Source organism: Gouania willdenowi, chromosome 10, assembly GCF_900634775.1.
Source record: "Gouania willdenowi chromosome 10, fGouWil2.1, whole genome shotgun sequence".
NCBI lineage: Eukaryota > Metazoa > Chordata > Actinopteri > Blenniiformes > Gobiesocidae > Gouania > Gouania willdenowi.
In genome coordinates, this window is record NC_041053.1 from 23,585,016 (window position 1) to 23,605,999 (window position 20,984).

Here is a 20,984-nt window from a genome sequence, read left to right on the forward strand (position 1 = left end):
TATTTCAATCAACTGTTTAATGATGTAAAGAATCTTGTTTCAATCAAATAATGGTGAATAACAAAGCTTGTTTTTTGTTTCGTTTCTTTTTTTTTTTTTTAAAAAAAAAGGTCTTGTTTACATTTGCATATACTACTGTTCAGTAACAATCCCGTTTCAGAAAAAAAGATCAAAAAATGATTTTAAGTAGAAAACAGAAAAAAGATGCTAATATAATTCTATGGATATATATTAGAAAACAAAAGTACAGCAAGTAGATTTTGGTCCTTTTTAATTTCTTCAGACACTGAAGGCTACTGTGTGTTAGTGTGCTCAGCCTCGAGCCCTTGAGAAAGAAAGGAAAGCGCAACTTAAATCCTCCTGGGAGAGAAGAATCCACTGCTTCTCTGGTAAGTGAATTATTTATCTCCGTGTTGTCATACCAAAAATGTCAGGCAGCCCAGGACTCAATTCTGATTATCAATCACTCATTACAAAGGTCAGGAGGCACCCGTTGGCAGGCACTTGCAGTGTGTTGTGTGCCTCTGACACATTAGCGCAGACAGTGTACAGCTGAATGGAGAAGCTCTGGATGTGCAAACTCACAACACGGCTTCATCCAAGCAGCAGGATTGGTCAAAGTGTACCTTTCTGTCCCCAAAAATACACACACACTGACACTCGTGATGGTAAGGAGAGTGACTTCTTTAAGGATTGTCGTCTTTGTCGTGCAACATCATGTAATTTGATATGATAAAATAAAGGATCTTATTGCAATCACTGCCCTGAATATTGTAACAAACAGCTTGAGGTGCAAACCAACACAATCGGATTCTGCATCACTGTATAGATTGTACGTTGGCTCCATTATTTCCTTACGTATAACTGTTGAGCTGAGGAGGAAGTCAAAGGTCTTTCAGGCACATTGTGCAGAAACAAAGAAAACCCAAAACAAAACAGCCATTCTCCCTCTTGATTATCTCATTTGGATGCAAGCAGATAGCATTAATTATAGTTAAAATATATGTATTTATATATGTATATATAGCTATATACCAACAGGAAAGGCCACAATGGATATTCAGCTCTAGGAAAAAAAACATCCCAAATTAATTATTAGCTTTAACAGCAAAACAATCACCATAATTAGCCCAACTGTGGCACTAATATTTGGAGTGTGGGCATTTATGTACAAAGAGAACATGTGTCAATGTTATTTGTGATAGGTCTCCATTCACTAAATTATAATACTTCACATTTTCACTGTATCTCATTCATTAACTTTATAACTTACAAGGAATCAGAGTTTCTATTTACAGCTCAAACTAAGAATGGGTACAAACAAAAAAAAGAGGATACTTGACATTCTTCAGAAAATGCTTGAAAGTTAAAAATGGCTGATTATTATTTCATCCAAACTCATCGATCTGTAAAATGATCAAAAAGGCAACCAATATAATAATGCAACAAATGGACAATTATTATTTTTGCTACTATTGATTTAACTTGATTTTGGATCTATAAAAACTCCCCGATATTCTCCTCACAGCACTCTTCTTTCTTCATATCAAAAGCAAACACACGTACATCTTCAGCATGTCTGAATGCCATTCCAGCTCAGACATGTCATTGGTAGAAATATACGCACACACACGTTCATATCAATCCATACCACTGGATGTTATTAAATAAAGGAGACTTCAGGGTGTTTGTTGATGTTGTGATAGGTATTATAATCATTCAAGTACTCTTTGTATGCAGCTCATAGCGATCCTTCACTGGTGGACCAAGAGAGACGTAATCATAGCTCTCCTGCTTCACTTTCCAAAGTTTCCAAAGTCAGCAAAGGCATCGTGTTTGGGCTGTTGAACCATGGCGGGGTTCATTCCCATTGCCATCATACCAGGCATCCCCATGCTCATACCTGGCTGTGGCATCCCCATGTTCATTCCCATTCCCATCCCCATCATGCCTTGGTTGGGAACCATACCCATCCCCATCCCCATCCCCATGCCAGCTCCAGGGTGCATCATTGGATTAGCAGGTGGTCTGACCAGTGTAGGTCCAAGATTCATACTAGAAAAGCCCTGGGAGAGCATGTTGGCTGGAAGTTGGTTGCCTTCAAAAATGCAAAGAAACAGACCATCAATAAAACATTGTTGAACAGAACTTTGTTTGAATGACGAGTTGCTAAGGCCATTCTGTGACTGGAAGTCAGACATCAGGGTTGGGGTCATTTACATTTTTCAATTACATTTTTAATTATCCATGTTCAATTACAATTCAATTGTGATTATGGTGACCAGCATTTTCCCCCAATTACAATTAAATTAGGAATTATTTTCCCCCAGAAAGTCAGTTCCAATAATGTTCTCTAATACAATTGAGCACAATTACAGAGCCTTTAATAAATAATTCCATAAAATGTGACCTTCCTCTTGCGTTAGCATCTCTTATGATAACGGGTTAGTTTTGACCCATGTATTAAATCAGCTGTAAAATACACTAAAATAATATCATCTATAATCTAATTTGTTTTTCATCTCTTAGTCACCTTGTTAGGCTTCCTAATTAATAAATAATATTGTTATTAATATTCTCGGTGTTGGCGTCTGAGTCTATTTTCTGTAAGTATACCCCTCGATGTTAACTACATATGTGTGTAAGCCATAGAACAGCGTTGGGGTCAATTATAATTGTAATCACGTAATTGATAATTAATTACAATTATGGTATAATAATATTTATAATTTTAAAAATGTGTTAATCATAATTCAATTGTAATTGAGTTTAGATAAATGACTTTGTAATTGCCATGAAAATTCTATATAAGTGGTGAATTATAATTTAACACAAAACTGGTGAACCATGTTACAGTTCTATGTACAGTTCCACACATACAGTGGGGCAAAAAAAGTATTTAGTCAGCCACCAATTGTGCAAGTTCTCCCATTTAAAAAGATGAGAAAGGCCTGTAATTTTCATCATAGGTATACCTTAACTATGAGAGACAAAATGAGAAAAAGAAATCCTGAAAATCACATTGTAGGATTTTTCACGACTTTATTTGCAAATTATGGTGGAAAATATGTATTTGGTCAATAACAAAAGTTAATCTCAATGCTTTGCAATGTACCCTTTGTTGGCAATGACAGGTCAAACATTTTCACAAACTGTTGCTGGTATTTTGGCCCATTCCTCCATGCAGATCTCCTCCAGAGCAGTGATGTTTTGGGGCTGTTGCTGGGCAACACGGATTTTCAACTCCCTCCAAAGATTTTCTAAGGGGTTGAGATCTGGGACTGGCTAGGCCACTCCAGGACCTTGAAATGCTTCTTACGAAGCCACTCCTTCATTGTCCGGGTGGTGTGTTTGGGATCATTGTCGTGCTGAAAGACCCAGCCACGTTTTATCTTCAATGCCCTTGCTGATGGAAGGAGGTTTTCACTCAAAATCTCATGATACATGGCTCCATTCATTCTTTCCTTTACATGGATCAGTCGTCCTGGTCCCTTTGCAGAGAAACTGCTTCAAATATGATGTCACCACCCCCATGCTTTACAGTAGGTTTGGTGTTCTTTGGATGCAACTCAGCATTCTTTCTCCTCCAAACACGACAAGTTGAGTTTTTACCAAAAAGTTCTATTTTGGTTTCATCTGACCATATGACATATGACCATATGACATATGACCATATGACATTCGCCCAATCCTCTTCTGGATCATCCAAATGCTCTCTAGCAAACTTCAGACGGGCCCGGACAAAAGACTAGCTAGAGACCTGAACAGCTTCTACTGCAGGTTTTCACACCCACCCCCCAGCTCATTAGCATCAGCCCATCACCTGGACTCTGCCCTTCCTGCTCCCCCTACTCCCCCCCCTACCTCACCCTCTGTCCCCCCACCTGCCCTGAAGATCAATGAAAGAGATGTGTGCCAGCTTTTCAAAAAACAAAAGATCAAAAAGGCTCCAGGACCAGACGGAGTATCTCCCTCCTGCCTGAAAGCCTGTGCTGAGCAGCTGGCCCCCATCTTCACACGGATATTCAACACATCACTGGAGCTGTGTGAAGTACCTTCCTGCTTCAAAAGTTCCAGCATCATCCCAGTCCCCAAGAAACCTGCCATCACAGGACTTAATGACTATCGACCCATTGCTCTGACGTCTGTAGTCATGAAGTCCTTTGAGAGGCTGGTTCTGAGCCACCTGAAAAAGATCACAGGACCCCTGCTGGACCCCCTGCAGTTTGCCTATCGGGCAAACAGGTCTGTCGAGGATGCAGTCAACATTGGTCTGAACTACATCCTGCACCACCTCGACTCCCCAGGGACCTACGCTAGGATCCTGTTTGTGGATTTCAGCTCTGCGTTCAACACCATCATCCCGGACATCCTTCACCAGAAACTCACCCAGCTCACAGTGCCGGCCTCCACCTGTCAGTGGATCACCAACTTCCTGACTGACAGGAAGCAGCAAGTAAGGCTGGGAAGCATCACATCTGGCACCCGGTCACTCAGCACTGGCGCCCCCCAGGGGTGTGTTCTCTCCCCACTGCTATTCTCCCTCTACACCAATGACTGCACCTCAGGGGACCCCTCTGTGAAACTCCTGAAGTTTGCAGATGACACCACCGTCATCGGTCTCATCCGGGACGGGGACGAGTCTGCCTTCAGACGGGAGGTGGAACAGCTGGCTCTTTGGTGCAGTCAGAACCACCTGGAACTGAACCCACTCAAGACTGTGGAGATGACAGTGGACTTCAGGAGAAATCCCCCCCCACTCCCCCCCCTTACCATTTTAAATAGGGAATTGGCTACCGTGGACTCCTTCAGGTTCTTGGGATCCACAATCTCACAGGACCTGAAGTGGACCTCCCACATAGACTCAACCAGGAAAAAGGCACAGCAGAGGATGTACTTCCTGCGTCAGCTGAGGAAGTTCAACCTGCCCCAGGAGCTGCTGATAATGTTCTACACCTCCATCATTCAGTCTGTTCTGTGCACCTCCATCACTGTCTGGTTTGGATCTTCAACCAAACTAGACAGACACAGACTACAAAGGATAGTCAGGACTGCAGAAAAGATCATTGGTGTTGATCTGCCCTCCATCCAAGACTTATACCTGTCCAGGGTCAGGAAACGGGCAGGTAGCATCACTGCAGACCCCTCTCACCCTGCACACAATCTGTTTAAACTCCTCCCCTCTGGCAGACGCTACAGATCACTGTACGCCAAAACAACCCGCCATAAAAACAGTTTCTTCCCCCAGGCTGTCACTCTGATCAACACTAAACAGTCAAAGAGTGTCAGTCCTGTTTCTGTGAAAAAACCCTGGAACCAAACATAACAACCCTGGATCAATCTGACACTGAGAATGTTCATGTACATACCTTTAATTTAAATGTTCTCCTGCACTACTTATCAATGCTCTACTGCACTATTTTCCTTTTATTATTATTATATTTTATTATTATCTTTCTTTTCTATTATCTTTTTTCGTTCTTTTTATCTTATTTTTTTTAACTTTTATTTTGTATTTGTTTATTTTTTTTTATACTATTATTATTATTATTATTATTATTATTATTATTATTATTATTATTATTATTATTATCATCTTGTTATTTGCACATTCTAGTCTAACTACTGTTTATATTTATACTTATGTTTATACTTATTATCATCTCTTCTAGTTGATTGTTTATTATTGAATGTTTCACTATTAGAGAGAGCACAGTTGACCGAGTCAAATTCCTCGTGTGTACAACATACACTTGGCCAATAAAGATGATTCTGATTCTGATTCTGATTCTGACATGTACTGGCACTGCAGGATTTGAGTCTCTGGCAGCGTAGTGTGTTACTGATCGTAACCTTTGTTTTATTTGGTCCCAGCTCTCTGCAGGTCATTCACTAGGTCCCCCGTGTGGTTCTGGGATTTTTACTCACCGTCTTGTGATCAATTTGACCCCACGGGGTGAGATCTTGTGTGGAGCCCCAAATCGAGGGAGATTATCAGTGGTCTTGTATGTCTTCCATTTTCTAATAATGGCTCCCACAGTTGATTTCTTCACACCAAGCTGCTTACCTATTGCAGATTCAGTCTTCCCAGCCTGTTGAAGATCTACAATTTTGTTTCTGGTGTCCTTTGACAGCTCTTTGGTCTTGGCCATAGTGGAGTTTGGAGTGTGACTGTTTGAGGTTGTGGACAGGTGTCTTTTATGCTGATAATGAGTTCAAACAGGTGCCATTAATACAGGTAACGAGTGGAGGCCAGAGGAGCCTCTTAAAGAAGACGTTACAGGTCTGTGAGAGCCAGAAATCTTGCTTGTTTGTAGGTGACCAGATACTTACTTTACCGAGGGATTTGCCAAATTATTCATTAAAAATCCTACAATGTGATTTTCTGGATTTTTTTCTTCTCATTTTGTCTCGCATAGTTGTGGTATACCCATGATGAAATCTGCAGGCCTCTCTCATCTTTTTAAGTGGGAGTACTTGCACAATTGGTGACTGACTAAATACTTTGTTGCCCCACTGTATGTAGTTAATAGGGCTGGTTATTGCCAGGCACCTCGCGATACAATACATCGTAATATTTTTTACACACAATAACGATATTATCATGATACAGCGATAATCGATTTACATAATTTGGTATTTATTGACTGCACTGAATCCATTGCACAGGAATTACAAAACACTGTCAATCAATTTCACATGAACGACAGCAAAGTAAAACAAATTGTATACCGCACAGTGGCTCTTCTGAACACACACACTGACCACAACTAGACCAATAACCTTGTGTTACTGTTTGTTTAAGTCTTTAAGGGAAGACTGATACAAAATAATGCTTCACCAAAATATTGTTAATGATGTCTGTGCAAATTATGGGTTAAAAATTACAAAACCAGCGAAGATACAGCATTTAGAATGTGATGGCGAGGAAATGGCGATGGATTTTTCGGTGACATTATAGGCCCCTCCCACTGATCACAGCCTGTTTTTTCTTCATCAGCAACCTGTTCCTATCGGTTTAGGTTCATCCAACAGTATTTTGAGGTCAATACGACATATCGTCTTTTTGCTAGAGCTGTGAGTGGCTCCATCTGAGAACGCAAAGCATGATCATGTGTATCAAATATGAGACTGTTTGAACTTTGTATATGAGAGTTATAGCGGTTTTTCTATTATGGCATGCTAAATGGCGCCAGTCGAGAACGCAAGGCATGCTGGGTCATTATCACATTGGGTCTTGTTTAGGGATAGACAGTCATGTGTATCAAATATGAGGCAGTTTGAACTTCGTACATTAGAGTTACATGCATTTTTCTATTATAGCATGCGCTATTTGAGAACGTAAAGCATGATGGGTAATTTTTACATTGATTCTTGTTTAGGGCTGAACAGTCATCATGTGTATTAAATATGAATCAGTTTGACCTTTGTATATTAGAGTTATATGCATTTTTCTATTATGGCGTGCTATAGTTGCTAACAGTGAACATGACCAAAAAATGGCACCAGTCAAAAACGCAAGGCATGATGGGAAATGTTTCAAGGCAGTCATGAATAGGTTCAGGCAAATGTCATTTGCGTGAAATTTGAGGCTGATTGAACTTTGTGTGCCAGAGTTATAGGGATTTTGAAATTGTGGCATGCTAACAAAAATTAGCATTGCAACTTTGCGGCAGCACCACGACCAAACTGTTAGGGATACACAAATTTCTTTGAAGACTTTTAATCTTCAGTGGGTCCGAGAGTGTTCTGGCCGAGTTTGAAAGGAATCGGAAGAAGCCCCTCAGACTAGTTCGCGCAAATGCGTTTCGCCATTTTTGCCCTTTGACCCAAGATGGCTAACTTCCTGTTTGGTTTTAAGCATGGTTCAAATGTAATTTTTTACTCATCCTGGAGTAAATAATATATGTGGAGAATCTCGTAAATATCGGTCAAATCTGCCGGTCGTGCGGTTCCATTGCAATTTTTGCGTCAACAATGCGGGTTGCTTTCACATTTATTTGCAGATTTTTTTTATTGCGCCAAATTTGCATATTTTCAACCAGTTCTGAGGTTTTGGTGAGACTTCATGCCTGTTCAGGGGGTCAAATTTAGGATTCGTCACTGACAAGTATAATAGTAAATTCAAGCAATTACAATAGGATCCTTTTGGTCATTCTGGCCTTTGGACCCTAATTATCTGAACTCTATTAAAATTCAATTACAATTACAACAAACGTCACAATTATAACAGATAATTATTTCTGCTATTACAATTATAATTGACCCCAACCCTGCTTGTGTTCAGCCTCTCACCTTGTTGGAGGGTGTTCAGAGTGGGTTGGCTTTGTTTTGGAGGATGCATCCCAGGGCCCAAGAAGTCCAGGCTGATGTTTACAGAGTGATCAGACCAGGTGGATGGAAGGGAAGCTTTAGGTCCAACAGCCATAGAGGACACTCCTTGCTGAACAGGCTGAGGCTGTAAAGGACCGCCCATGCTCTGCAAGGGCTAATGGATACAGAGACCCACATCAACAGTCTACCTAAAAATGCAATTTCTAGCACAGTAAAGGCACAGAGAAACTGTAATTGAATGCCTTAACCTGTTCCCATGACCCACTTAAACTTGATACTCCAAGTATAAAAGTGTCAGAATGGGAACTCAATGAGAACATCATGTAATTTAACAGGAATAAAGGGAAAGGTGGATGTCTAAAAGTAAGGTATCGAGAACAACTAAGAGTTCCTTAAGTAGGTCAACCACCTTTTGACACAGAACCACAGTCGACATCTGCAGGCTTTTGTTGGGTTTTTTAATGTTTTTCTGACACAAATCACATTCCTCTCATTCTGTGTCAGTCACAGGAGAAGTGGGTGGTTAGTGGGCGGTCCCTGGGGGAGGGGGGGATAGCATCTGCTGTGGCTATGTGTGCTGACTCTCCACTATCGCACTTGTCCTCTTTCGATCACAATGCACGTCTTAATCACACAAGCTCACAATGTGATGTGGTCAACAAGTATCGTAAATGATGTGGGTCTTTTTAGTCTGGATATTATTAGTAACGGTATTTATTTTTTTACCATCTGTTTGGTATTAATCTCACTTCAATTTAAAGGTTTTTTTTCTCTAAACTCAAACCTGCCATGCAGCATAATATTCAAATGCCAAAAACAAACTGCTCAATATTCACATGAAACAAAACCTATTCAGAGGTTTGACTTTCCAAAAGAATGTTCCATACCAGTAATCATTTTTAAAAATTAGCATATGGATTTTTAGTACAAAATGGTGCAATAAAACAGGAGCAATCAGAGAGAAAAAACCTCCACCAAGCACCAAATATCCTGCATCAGTGATCCTGATCATGGTACCATGACCATTCACACTTTAAAGGCCTGTGATAAATTTATATCCCCATTATTAACCATACAATAGATCCAAATATATGGCCATCCCCATTTAAAAAACAAACAAAAAACAATTGCAATGAAATGCGCAATCGAGATCCATATCTTGATGAAACTCTGCGTGGTAATTGGGGAACCAACCTGACATAACCCAGTCAAATTTCATAAGGATCGGTCAATTACAAACAGACGTGAATTTTTGACATTTTGCCAATAATGCGAGTTAAAGATTTTTCAATTTTTGAATCTTATCCACAATCAGTATTTGATCCGAATAAGTACTTTTGATGTAATCCTGCTAACAGACAAACAAATAAATGAATAAAGGCCGATGAAATCAAGGTTAAACTTTTGTAGGTTGCCTTTTAAATCAAAGTTTCTAAAATTAACAGTAATATTTCAGTTTGGCTGTTTTGTACTGACGAGGAAATAGAATTTAAATATTGTTTAGCTGTACTCAAGTGACACAATTTGACCGGGTCATACCTTGAATTAAAAAGCCATTCTTTTTAAAGTTGAACTTACCTTTGCAGACTAAGACATTTGAATAAAATAAATACAAATTATTCTTGAAAAAATATTTTCAAATATAGGCCATTTCTAATATTGCCAATATCAATATTTTGAAATTAATATCAAATAAGGAATAAGTTACTTTGTTAGCTATTTAAATTTGCTTAAAGTACCAGTAAATAAAGAAATAAAACATAGTTAAACCTTTAATATAATACATAGTCTAATGATGTTTCATAAAAAATGACACACCCTTAGCTAACCCCGCACACACTTTTAAAAGAGCCTTTAAGTGTGTGTCTATTAGCCGTAGAACAATAAGCCCATTATTACCTGCCAATGTTTAACCCGCACTGGTATTCCATTCAGGACCAATAAAGACTTGCGATCATATGTATATCACTGAATTATTGACCAGGACGTGTGTGTATGAGTGCAGTCATGTGTACCTGTGATATAGACTGGGGCAGGACTGTAGTGCTCATGCTCTGTGAGCTGCTCATGCTGAAATTGAGGCTCTGTGAGGAGGTGAGGGACTGACTTGTCCCCATCAAGTCAAAGAGGTCCGCCGAGGCAGGACCGGAAGCTGCAGCTGGGGGAGGAACGGGGTCTGGGGCGACAGCGGGAGCTGTAGTAATGGCTCCAAATAGGTCATTTCCACCCATGTCAACACCCTGAGCTGATGATGGCATCTGACCTCCAGGAAAAGCATTCCACTCTCCAAAATCTCCATTGGTGCTTGAGGATGGTGGTGGTGCTGCAACAAGAGTGATATTACATTAGTGCTAGGAAATATATCGAGATTCAAGATATATTGAGTTTTCCATCGTGGAGATGTTGAAAATTAAAATATCACCTATATCGATTTATATATATATATATATATATATATATATATATATATATTTTTATAGCTTATTTTGTTTAAAATACTAGTTCAGAATCAGAATCAGAATCATCTTTATTCGCCAAGTGTATGTTGTACACACGAGGAATTTGACTCGGTCAACTGTGCTCTCTCCAGGAGTTGCTGCTTTCAGTACTCGTCAGAACAGCATTAAATTCCGTTAGATGGATTTCTGAGTGCGTCCTAACCCAGACGTTCCACTAAACAAGCCACACTACAGAACTCACTCACACATGCTATCTCATATAGTGGTCCCGTCTGTTCGGGGAAGAATTGTCTACAAGCATGAAATTTGGCATATTTGCAGTTTTTGACCTGCTGAATTCAAATCTGGAAGGAGCCGGAGCCAATTCTCAATGGGGTCGCCATATTGGACAATTCAAAATGGCGGCCACCCAAAAACAGGTTTTTCCATTACTGGCAAAACAAAAGTCACATTAATAAAATCCGAAACACATTTCTCAGGGTCTGGCCCTCGGGCATTCGGTGAAAATTTAATATTAAACATTTATGACCAAAAATTTCTTTTTTACACAACATGAACGCCTGACATCCCAGATCAAGGTATCCTAAATTGATCAACCAAATCAACTGTTTCTGAATAAATGTGTCTGTCTGGCATTTTGAATCAGCAAATTTAACCCAGAATTGTCTTTTCAGTCAGACCTGATTTGATTCAAAATTTTCGAGATTTCTATCGTATATCGCCATTTTCAGAAAAAAATATTGAGATATGAGTTTTGGTCCATATCGCCCAGGTCTATATTACATACATTAATGTTTGCACTCTTAGGTGTCTCAATAACTTTAAATTAATCAAACTGGATGATTTGAATCCATCAGAACATAAAAAGTCCCATCTATCTATTCTCAGTGACCATGAGTTTCCAAGTTTTACTATTTCTTTGATCTGGCTTGATTTTTGTCTCTCTTCCTTTCCCAGTCTTTCCACCCCCACTAACTTCTTCCTCTGTCCCTGTCTCCTTGTCATCCATAACAGGAGTTGATGTGTGTCTGTTCTTATTATGCTGAGCAGGTAGCAGGCTCCATATGGCCAGGGCTCCCTCCCAGCATTCCTCTGAATATTCTAGTGTTATGGCTGCAACAGGACAACGTACACATACACAAATGTGTGTGTGGGGGGAACAACCGCCCCAAAAAAGCTTTGAAAACAAACCAGATCCAGAGGACAGTCCAGCAGAAGCCATGGGCGAGGAAAAGTCAGCAAATCCACTGATCAAATCTGTGCAGCAGAAATAAGCACATACGTCTTAAATGATTGAGCTCCAGGTGTCACTCCAGCATAGTTAGCATGCCTTCAATGACATAAATGTAGCAGTGGAGGCAGTGGATAGGTGGAGGAGTTCAAACATCTGTTCCACAATCCCACCCCCCAGTTCATTTGGGACTCCTCCAAAAACATCTGGCACACTTAGTCTCTGTACATCAATTCCCTCCTTCTGCTGTCCTTAAAATCTGACTTTGGTACCAGCAGCTGGGTTCTGTCACTTCCAACACTCTACCCAGTGCCTCTAGCTGTTATGGACTTTGTTCAAACACTAGACCAAAAAAAATTACTCCAAAATCATTGCCACTGGAAAGTCATTAAGCATCTGAAACGCAAGAGTAATCTTTAGTTAAAAAAGACATTAGATTAGATTGTACCTGTGGAAGCAGGTTGACCAGGTGTTGTATCCACTATTAGTAGGTCAGCTAGGCCAGAACTGGATGGCTGAGGGGTTCCTGCTGCTGGTTGGGACTAAAAATAATAATTCAATAAATTTCTTGGAATTAAAATATTAAGGCAAATACAACCAAATATAGGTAATGGATTAGTAAATTTTGTGTGTTATTTTCACCTGTTTGGTTGTGGTATTTGGGCTCTGGTCTCCTGTGTAGTGAGCTGCAGCTCCCAGATCTACTTTTTTGGATGGTACCCCTCCCCTTTTGCGAGTTGCTGTCGTCTCTGTGGCTTGGACAATCTGTACACTCTTAGTAGTAACAGTCTCTTCATCTTTAAAATCTTTTCCACTCTTGCCATTTTGAGTTGAACGTCCTCGATCCTCGTCGTTATCACTGTAGGAGAGAGATACAGTTAAAATCTATATAGTGAGAATTTCAGATAGAATTCTTCTCATTTCATAAAACTTAAGGATTTTGCCAGCCTGAATCTTTCTGGCGAGTCATCTCGGTCCTTCTTTCTAAATCGGTTTATGGTATCATCGATGGTGCTGCCGATTTTGTCGCTGATTTCGCCCAACTTTTCACTGAAGGGAAACTGCCCTTTATTGTTGTCCCAGTCATCGTCCCACTTTCCTCGTGTATCACTGGAGTCATACCTGTCACCCGCTTTAGAGAGAGAAATCATGTCACTGTAGAACACATTTGCAGTCAGTTCTTGCATCACTGATAGTATGTTCAAAATACTGCTACTAACAATGCAGTATGTTCCACGTAAAAACTAAATATATAGAAGAACAAAGTTATTTTTGGAATTATTTGTTACAGACTCTAGCAAACACTTACAGTAGCCCCTGTATCCCATACTGTCAGAGGAAACGCCAATATATTTGTCTTTGTTCTTCTTTGCCTTTTTCCGTTCTTCCCTGAGCCGATCATCGTCCTGAATGAACTCCACCATCTCCTTCACTTTCTGTCGCACATTTACACCCTGGTCTTTTCCATTCTCATCTGGGGATTTAAATTCAAAACAGGCAAATTTTAGATCATGTATCAATCAGTGAAGTATACAGAAAGAGTTTGTCCAAGCAGCAACAAAGCTGGGTGAGAGAAAGCAGCTTTAGTGGTGCAGAGCGGTGTGTGTGCATGGGTGATTTAATCATTAGTGAACTAAGCAGTTCTTTGGTTTTCATCTATTCTTTACAGCTCACAGTAAGAGTACTGTTATGATCAGCACTAGGTCTACTCTCTAAATCAAAGCTAAATTGTAATCGTAAGTATTGCTTTCATATTTAGAAATACCTTAACAACACCTTACCTACAAAGTGGTAGCTTTCTAATGACCTCAGGTCATATAGATGTTCTCTGGCACTGGTTACAACCCTCTCTGATCCATTCTTGACAAGATGAGCCAACAGTAGCAGGGACTGGGGAGAAGAAGGGAACCAGTCATGGTTTGGTACACAGTGTAAATGTACAGTGGTTATAAGTCTAAAATCTTAAGACAATGACTGCTCTAATACACTAGAACCATTTTCTAACTGTTAGGCTTATGTTTTGACTGACCTTGTAGACTCTCCTCCAATTCTTCTTGTTATCCCTCAGCATGCGAGCCCACAACATGTTCATCACCTCTGGAAACTGCTCATACATAAAAGTAGCTCTGTTTGGGAAACATTTAACAAAGGAGAAAGACTCAAAAACGGAAGGCCTTTACATTACTAGGCCTCATCATATCATCAAATACACATTATATCAAAACACTCTTACCGAGAAATTTCACTCATTTGCTGTCCTGATGGTCCCCAAGGGTCGTCATTGGTAGCCTCTCTAACCTTGGACTCCACCTCTGAGTAGTTCATCACTACATTGGTCCTAAATAAATAAATAAATAGAATAGAATAAAATGCCGTTGTGCTGTAAAACAGCATTTCATGTCCTAAAAAAGAAAAAAGAATGCACAAAGCAGCATATAATAGCACATGCAAATTTAAAACAAGCATGATGACACAGAAGAACAAATAACACATGAGAATGTAAATTACATCTGGTTAGTGTATTGCCAAGTTTAGAACTTTTTGTGCTTTGGTTATTTATTGTTTCATATTCAATTGTACACAGATAATGCTATTTTATACACACATATCCAGGCTCTTTTAAAATTCTCAGTTTACATATACCATTTCTTATAGAATCTCAAAACATGAAACTCTAATTAGACCACAAATAATAATCAGGACATCTCTGTTAATAAGTAAAGGTTTCCCAATAAACTGCACAGGGAAAGAATTTGCATTGAGGAAAAAGGGAATTAAATTTGATTTGCACGTTTGACTATTTTCTGCAAATGGTATTTGAACAATGCGTTATTTGAGAATCACATGGGAATGACTGGACAAACCAGTTATCTGGGCAACTATTGCCATTGTTTGTTTTACAAAAAGCAACGTATCAATTTTCCATGTATTGTCCTTAACAATATATCAAGTTTTCTATTTTTGGTGATAAAGAAAAAGACACTATCCCCTGAATCGATTTAATTTTAAAAATATTTTTTCATTTTGCTTTAATTTCTGCGGCACTGCTTTGTTTCTGACTCGCTGCTGCTCCTCTGAGCACCAACATCCCTAGTTCACTACCCCCCACCCCCACAAGCAGAGAAACACAAGGAAACGACACATGCCAAAGTGTGATGAACTGTGTGAGCGGCTGACCGTCTGAGGCACAGTGCAGATGTCCAAGTGTCCCTCACTGAACTCCCTTAGTTATGACTGTTAGATAGGCCTGGGATGAAAAAATTGTCCCACCGGCCGCTTCCTGCTTTACTGTTGTTGCAGTACCTTACATGAACTGCTGGTGACAGTATTGCCACCACTGTATACATTCAGCAAGTAAACAGTGAAGAAAAATGGCGCAACAAACTCCAACTCCGACTTAAAGTTTTCAAAGTTTGTGAACATTTCTCTGAAAACAAAAATGGTAAAACAATGTTAGTGTAAACTCTGAAGTTCATCTCTCATTCCCTGGAGGCACTACAGTGACACAAACATTAGAGCCGCTGTTTTTTTTAATTTCTAATTACATATTTTGTTTGTTAGCCAGGCTTTGTAGTAGACATGAAGCAGAGAAGAAGAGTTCTACTAAGGGGCCTTTACTCCTCCTCAGAATGCGTGGCTGAGGCTTCGGTGGCTGAAGTTAGCAAGTAATCGCATGGAAATGTATTGAGGTCAGAGAAGTTATCAAGTTCACTTTTATTGACTGTAAGATTAATTAATGTATTGATTATCATCCCATGTCTAGTGTTAGAGGCACCCAGACACATGGATGAAAGGGTGCATTTATTTTTTTTCTCTGTAACAACCGAAACTCGCCGTGTCTGAAGCTGCACTGCATATACGCTCTTTTTACACATTTTCTAGCACGCTCTCTCTCTTTCTTTAACACGAGGAATGGCCCCTCCTGCAACTGTCTTGAAGGGGCCACGCACTGGATGGTTGAATATGCTTTAAAAAGTGCATAAAATAACTCAAAAGAAGCCACGCTACAGAATCTACTCACTAATGAGAAAAAAAGCCAAACGTTGCTCAAAATGTTAATATTGTACCTGCTCATAATTAATAAAAGAGCCTTTGTGGCATTTTTCTCCAGTGACTTTGACCCAGTATTTTCTGGTAAAACCATATTAATAAAAATACGTTAAGTTTATATAGCCTATGGCCATTTTGAGGAAAAATAATAGGATATGAATTGTAGTCCATACTTCCCAGTTCTAGTAGACGTAGGTAGAAACTAACTGACAATGATTTAGTTGGTAATATAATTAAATACAAAAAAAGGCCACCTTTTTTAAAATAATAAACATCAATAGCTCAGCTCACAGTTTATCAGTCATCAGTTTCTTCTGAATTGTTCAGTCAACATAGCTTGAAGCGAGTAATATCATAAGTGATTATTAAATGCCATTTATAGGCACAAATTAACAAAACAGGATGTGAAGCAACATCTCTTCAGTAACAGCCACTGCCTTAGATAACAATTACATAAATGGAAAGGTTATACTCACTGACACACACACAATTACACCACTACAACACAAAACAGAATGCTTTACCTTCAAGAGTCTTAGAAAGAACCATTCTACTGCATGTTGGTTTCTTTGATAGAACTCATTTATACTCAACAAAACATCACAATAATTTTTTTTAACAAAACAAGCCTCATTGAAAGGGGACTGTAATGGCCTTATACTAAGGCAAGCATCAGTGTTAGTATAAACAACTTCAGAATATAGACGCCTGAGAAATGTTAAAACAAATACTCAGAATCAACACAAAAGGAAAAACATAAATATAAGAAAAGAACAGTCCCTAAAAATGTCACCCTTCAGGGGTGTGTGTTGGACTACGTGGGTATCTTTGAAAGTAAAACATCGCCTCGGTTTCCAAATATGGCTATAAAACCTATGTACAGAAAACAGAACAATTCTGCAACAGCCAACCACAACCCCATAGTGTGAGCCACCATGCTCTCATTTAGTCACCAGCTCTACAGAAACAAAAGCCAGACAAACCCTAAGGTGTTGTCCCTGCACAGTGTGAGCTGATAATTGTGTTTCGCTATCCCTGAATAACTGGTTCTGTAGGTTCCTTTGAAGTAACAAATCTCTCAATAAGTGCAAATTAATATTTGTGGAATGTGTCGTGTCACACAGGGAATCTGCTTTTCTTTAGGTGCATAGCAGTCTGCTGCGTTGTGGTATATTTACCTGAAAGAGCTGGATTGCTACTCCAATTTGGCACAATGAATGATGACTGGGGATGTAAAAATTAATTGGGAGGAAGTTAAAAATCGATTCAAAGGTGTAAGGGGTTCACATCGATATTTTTATTTATTTTTTTTACAGCAAAGGCCAGGGCGCTATCTATTTAGAATTTGAAATTCAGGATGCACCACCATGTTTTAAATCAGAAGTGTGGAAGTATTTTGGCTTCCCGAAGACAAAACGAAAGAGGTGAGAAAGAAAAAACATGTGAAATCCAAGATAAGAGGGGCACAGAGAGGAAAGGGAGAAACAAGAGAGAGAATGAAAGCCATAGTTTGATTATTTATATTATTTCTTTGATATGGGATTTGTCCAATTGTTAAGGCACAAGATACATTTTCAGTTGCATTTATAAAAAGAAAAATAACTATTATGCAGTTTTGCATAGTTTACTGTAGAAGCAGAATTTAAATGAATAGGCTTCTTCATTTGTACTATTTTCTGTATTTATTTATTTCATTCAGGATTTATTTTTAATAAAATTGCATTGATTTGCATAGTACAGTATTTTTATTTTCGAAAGAAAAAAATAACATTTTTCAGTCATAATTTGTCTACAGTCTCATTTTGTAAAATAGATTGTGAGAGAATCGCATCGTAAACCCAGTATATTGAATCGAATCGTTACATCCCTAGTGATGACGATTTTCTGTTTTAATCTACCGGTTTGGGACTAGTCAACATTATTTATTAATACATTTTATTAATTTACTTTATATAAAGGTGCACCACTAATCCAAAGGCAATAAATCAAGGTTGTAATCTTAGGTGCGTATTTTCATACCTAAGATTTTTTGATTGATATAGTGAACAACGGGAGTTGGCTCCTGTTTGGAAACTGATTTGTTTTTTAGCAACAGACTGTCTGTATTGTGGCAGAGGGGCTACAGACATGAAGTTGTGCACACCAAAAAGGGAGAGAAACACACGGGAGGACTTTAATATTCAGGCACAGAGAGTAGGTCAACATAGTGGGGGTGAGGGAATTGAGTGAAAGAAAACGGAGCAAAATTTGGACAATTTTTAATGTATTGGGAAATTGCAGAGTGTAGACCGGGGGTCACCAACATGGTGCCCGCGGGCACCAGATAGGTAGCCGGCATGGACCATATAACATGCACTCAGGAGCTCTAGTCATTAATGAGCTCCATCTAAAATCTAATTTACTTTCCAAGATTCAAACTCACAAAGACAAATACAGATGACAGATGTAGTTAGCACTTAGTAGAGTTAAATACTGCTGCATGTAATAAAAGATTTTGTATTAAATTAACCATCTTTAAATGTTTATTTTCACTGTAACATTGTGACACATGCTTTAAGAGTTGCAAATTGGGTGTATGGGTTGTGGTATGTTATATATAACATATATTTTTAAAAATTTGACATATTGTTACACTTAACAATAACGTTATGATACACAATTAGTTAAAAATTGCTTTTAGTCGCTAGGAAAATATGATAATTTTCTATAAAATGTAATGAAGGAGAAATAAAGTGTTGCATGTTGAAACATAAACATCTCCTAGAACCTTTTTAAGTTACTGCTTATTATCCTTATTATCTTACCTTTTAATTAAAGTGAATCTGTGAACAGTTGGTATTTAAGAATTGCTTTTCAAACTGGTAGCCCTTCAGACTATAAAATACCTATGAAGTAGCGCCTCACAGTTTCAGAAAGGTTGGTGACCCCAGGTGTAGATTTTGCCAGCTGAGCATTTCACATTGTTGCAGAATAAAAAAATAAAATAAAAAAAAAAGGTAAGCACCAAGCAATAACCCAAGGCCTTTGCCTGAGTACCAAACTAACAGAAGTTGAATGCATCCCTGATTCTGACACTTAATGCAAAGCGAGTCACATTTTTCATGGCATTCTAATCACCGGAATGATTTTTGATGTTGCAAAAACAAACAAAAAGCAACCCATTGACATTGCAGTTATATTCTTTTTACAAGTAAAAGCTGTGCAAACATTAGTGTACAGTTAAGACAGCTCATATCTCTAGTTTGACATGCTTCAACTAGAAATTAATCATGGTGTTGCAAAACACTTGTGGGTGACAGCCAGGAAGGATTAATCGGTGTTCAGCTCCAGCAAAAATATATAACATTGTGTTGAGAGCAAATGCAATAGAAAGTGTCTATTCATACGGTAGCCATACTTTTTGAGTAGTCTGTCGGTCTAATGCAGCCAGCCACATGTTTCTAAACAAATAGTTTCCCCCCAAATATTCCACAACATTTAAGACTGCTGAAATTGTTTCCCACTACTTGATTTTGAACCCAAATACAAGCTCATTGCTTGAATGTTTTTGTTTTTTTAAATTCACTGTTATTGTTTTAAAACAACAAAGAACAGTTCAGCAGCTCTTTTTAATTAGCAGTGAGAAATACATACAAAAACAATAAAATAATAAATTACAATAAAAACACCAACAGAGTATACAAAAAAAAAAAGAAGTTGTTGTACAGTGAAGATAGACCACAAGACATGCATTTAGGAGACATTATATTACACAAAGGGCAAACAAAGAATAGAATATGCAAAAAAAAAAAAAAAAAAAAAAAAACAAATTTAGAAATATTGGCCAAAATACAAACAGTGATTGATCCGTATATCATTTTTGAAACTGATAAAGTTGTTGTGACACAAGAGGAAACTCAGCTACAAGTGTCTCGTATGTGTAGTAGTGACAGTCTAAGTGTGCTTGGTAATCTATCCTCATTTATGGCTTTAACAAACAGTCCGAGTGTCGTCTCTTAACTAACATCCACTGGTGATTTACTCGACACAAGAGCTGTCAAACTAGCTTAGCTGGCTAGCTTTGTCAGCCAGCAGGCTACATAATTAGCTTGTTAGCTAAGAGGTTTAGCTCGATCTATCGGAAAGGACGCAAGTATTCCACACTCATCTGTACAACAAACCTACAAGGTCGTCAGCAAACTATCCTAACTACCGGTCAAGATCACTATAACAAGCAAAGGACGTCCAAAAGTGCAAATAAAAGCGAGTTTGTGAAAGTCACTTAAATAAGTATCAACTAGCACACAGGCTGTGCTAAGAGTGTTGTGACGTCAGGGTTTTGGGTACGTGTCTCTTTTAAACAGGTGAACTCCAGATATAAATGGCTCCAAAAACATACTTACGCCTTGTCAACCAACTCCCGGACCTTCCACATGTTCAGCATGGTGACTCTGAGAAACGGGGCTTCGAGCCTCAGCTAAACCCAACAGTCCCGGCGTACACCGACCCAAACCCGTGAACTCTGGAAAAGTAAACTAGTCAACTACTACTGTACTTTTCACCTCTACAAAGGCAGGCGGCGCTGCTGCTCTCACGTTGCCAAATACAGCTGAGAGATTTCCGCTCCTAAACTTTTCACTGACACACAGGGCAGTTTTATTAGCCAAGTACAGTTTAAAAACAATACAAGGAATTTAACTTGGTGCAGGGCTGGTGCCCCCCCCCCCACAAAAATGTAAATAAAAATAAAAATAAAAATAAAAATAATGAACCGTGTTGGGAGCAACTAGTTATTTTTGTGATATATTACAGTAATATATTTCTTTTTGAAGTAACTCAGTAGTGTAACTCGTTACAAAAGTGAAAAGTGGTAAGTAATATATAAGTAACTCAAGTTACATTCATATTTAATTGAAGTGCCTATTTGCTTT

General features: G+C 38.7%; 1 protein-coding gene across 2 annotated transcripts; it reads right to left on the bottom strand.

Moving 5' to 3' along the window:
* clint1a (clathrin interactor 1a) lies at positions 1-20,629 on the bottom strand. Of its 2 annotated transcripts, XM_028459549.1 has the most exons (12): positions 20,457-20,629; positions 14,258-14,362; positions 14,054-14,150; positions 13,806-13,914; positions 13,334-13,498; positions 12,973-13,156; positions 12,667-12,883; positions 12,473-12,566; positions 11,985-12,050; positions 10,350-10,657; positions 8,296-8,488; positions 1-2,098 (listed from the first exon to the last, which is right to left on the bottom strand). In XM_028459549.1, exons 1-12 carry the CDS (start codon positions 20,495-20,497, stop codon positions 1,797-1,799), a joined length of 1,881 nt encoding a protein of 626 aa, XP_028315350.1. In that variant the 5' UTR covers positions 20,498-20,629; the 3' UTR covers positions 1-1,796. The 2 variants fall into 2 exon arrangements, with proteins under 2 accessions (XP_028315350.1, XP_028315351.1); XM_028459550.1 differs by lacking the exon at positions 11,985-12,050.
* Between the last annotated feature and the right edge of the window lie 355 nt (positions 20,630-20,984).

What these genes read in the sequence shown, in the direction of transcription:
- clint1a (XM_028459549.1), bottom strand. Translation starts at nt 20,497, where the DNA reads ATGCTGAACATGTGGAAGGTCCGGGAGTTGGTTGACAAGGC. An exon ending in CAAATGAGTGAAATTTCTCG is followed by an intron (nt 14,151 to 14,257) that starts GTAAGAGTGTTT and finishes TTTCCCAAACAG; the next exon opens with AGCTACTTTTATGTATGAGC. An exon ending in GACTCGCCAGAAAGATTCAG is followed by an intron (nt 12,884 to 12,972) that starts GCTGGCAAAATC and finishes TCTCTCCTACAG; the next exon opens with TGATAACGACGAGGATCGAG.